General features: G+C 37.6%; 1 protein-coding gene across 1 annotated transcript in view; it reads left to right on the top strand.

Moving 5' to 3' along the window:
• The window catches only part of LOC107669763 (heterogeneous nuclear ribonucleoprotein R-like), a gene marked incomplete at its 3' end in the record, with an annotated part of 5763 nt that extends 3695 nt beyond the window's left edge, over nucleotides 1-2068 (top strand). Inside the window, exons 4-5 of the mRNA XM_016462146.1 lie at nucleotides 550-657; nucleotides 2030-2068. Of these exons, the coding sequence (XP_016317632.1) occupies nucleotides 550-657; nucleotides 2030-2068 (147 nt within the window). The remainder of the gene's footprint in view (nucleotides 1-549; nucleotides 658-2029) is intronic.
• Between the last annotated feature and the right edge of the window lie 3 nt (nucleotides 2069-2071).

Here is a 2071-nt window from a genome sequence, read left to right as displayed (position 1 = left end):
ACTCACTCTCACACACACACACACACACTCTCTCTCTCACACACACACACACACACACTCACTCACGCTCAGAACGACAGAATTCTTTGAAAGACTTTGATCGGATTGAAATGGGTGTAGACCTGAAACAGTCTGATCAATAGGATAAACAATTAAGCATGTGACTGCATTTCTTTTTCTTTATTTCTTACGAATGTGCATATGTTTATTTACATCTTTTGAGCTGAATATTTACTAAATATTTGGTTATTTTGACATCAAGCTTTCCTTTTAGATATGTCATCGAGTTGAAAGCAACGATTATAATCACAGTAACGGTGATGTTATAGCCGTGACTTTCTCCAGTTTGACTGATGCAGTTTGGTTTGGAATACACAAATGCACATGAAAATGACAATGTGAATAAGATTGCAGAACTTTCAGAATTGATGAAAATGAGTGCATGTAAACATGCCTACTGAGGAAAACAGTTTATACTTCTGTGTTCCCCTCGTTTGTTGTACATTCAGACCTGTTTGATGTCACGTCCTTTCCTCTGATTGGTTCCAGAATAAGAGCGCCTTCCTGTGCGGCGTGATGAAGACGTACCGGCAGCGGGAAAAGCAGGGCAATAAAGTGCAGGAGTCCACGAAAGGCCCCGATGAGGCCAAGATAAAGGTACTGCAGCTGTTTCGTGGCCACAAATAGAGCCGTGAATATACCTGTGCTTCTCAAGCTTTTCACTCCATTGTCCACACTTCTGTGATCTGTACATTAGAAAAAGTAACTAAAATCATATATATATATATATATATATTAGGATTCCAGATGCTAATTCATGGAGTTTCTGAAATCTTTAATTTTGTTTTATTGTAAATCATTTTAAGTAGTGATGTTCCAAAAGATTTTCAGCTGAAATAGCAGTTTTCTGTTTATGATGTGTAATTAGTGTTTCTCTGATGATGCATTTGGACTTTTAGTGACCTGTAAAAGACTTCAGTAAAACAGCTTGAGAGCAATAATGTCACGTAACATCGGGAGAGACTAGGGCTGGGCGATATAGCTAAAAAATATATATCAACGTTTTTTTTTTTTATTTAACCACTGTATTTGTAATTTGCCCACTTTATTAAGACAAACAACAAATATATATAGGCATATATATTATTTTTTAACAGTCAAACACAAAATAAAATTTAAACAAATATCTCCTTTCTTATGTTTTATATGCAGATTAAATAAGTCTTAAGGAAACTTTTGACTTGTCTCCCAAGGCCACAGGAGGGCGCAATGAGCAAAATAATGCAGTGCATTAAACTGTCAATTCAAATAACTGTCTATAAAAACGTGCATAACGTCTAAATTAACATATATAAAACAAATATCATTTTGTAAATTGCATAAACAATTATGAACAAAACAGCATCATGTATTTATGCATTGCTTAGCCTAATACAAAGAGCCAAATCGCTGATCACACAGAATGGCATGGTTTCGGTTTGAACCTAATCAAGATCTTCTCCGCATTGAGCTTCTATATTTCTCTAATATTTTGAACGAATAACAGCAGCTATGCGTCTCGTGGGCTAGACTAACAAAACATTAAAATGAAACAACGTCACTTACATCATCATCACCGCATCTCGTGCTCCACTGATGACGCTCCCTGACGCACTCCTAACATTCAATTGCACCATTTTTGCATTCAAATGCAAATGTTTATTTTAAGTTCGACTGATATTAATGTTTTTATTCACAATCTCCTCATCACAGGCAGGCACAGCACTCAATTCAGCATGTGTTCGTGTTTGTGTGAGCTGTCTGCGTCACTCATAGCACGTGCCTATATCGTGCGCTATATCGAGCATTTTTTCTATCGTTATCGATGAAGGTGTACCGTCGATAAATAGATACCGTTTTATCGCCCAGGCCTAGGAGAGACAGTCAGTGGCCATAGATTTCATAGTCAGCTAGAACAATGACTCCTCTGCCTGTTTGAGCATCGCTGTTTGGCTGATCTTCATGCTGTGATGTACTGATTGTGTCGCAGGCTCTGCTGGAGAGGACGGGATACACTCTAGACGTCACGACA

This window comes from Sinocyclocheilus anshuiensis, unplaced genomic scaffold (genome assembly GCF_001515605.1).
Source record: "Sinocyclocheilus anshuiensis isolate Anshui unplaced genomic scaffold, SAMN03320099.WGS_v1.1 scaffold704, whole genome shotgun sequence".
Taxonomy (NCBI): domain Eukaryota; kingdom Metazoa; phylum Chordata; class Actinopteri; order Cypriniformes; family Cyprinidae; genus Sinocyclocheilus; species Sinocyclocheilus anshuiensis.
Note: the sequence above shows the minus strand (reverse complement) of the source record. Positions and strands in the feature narration are given on the sequence as shown.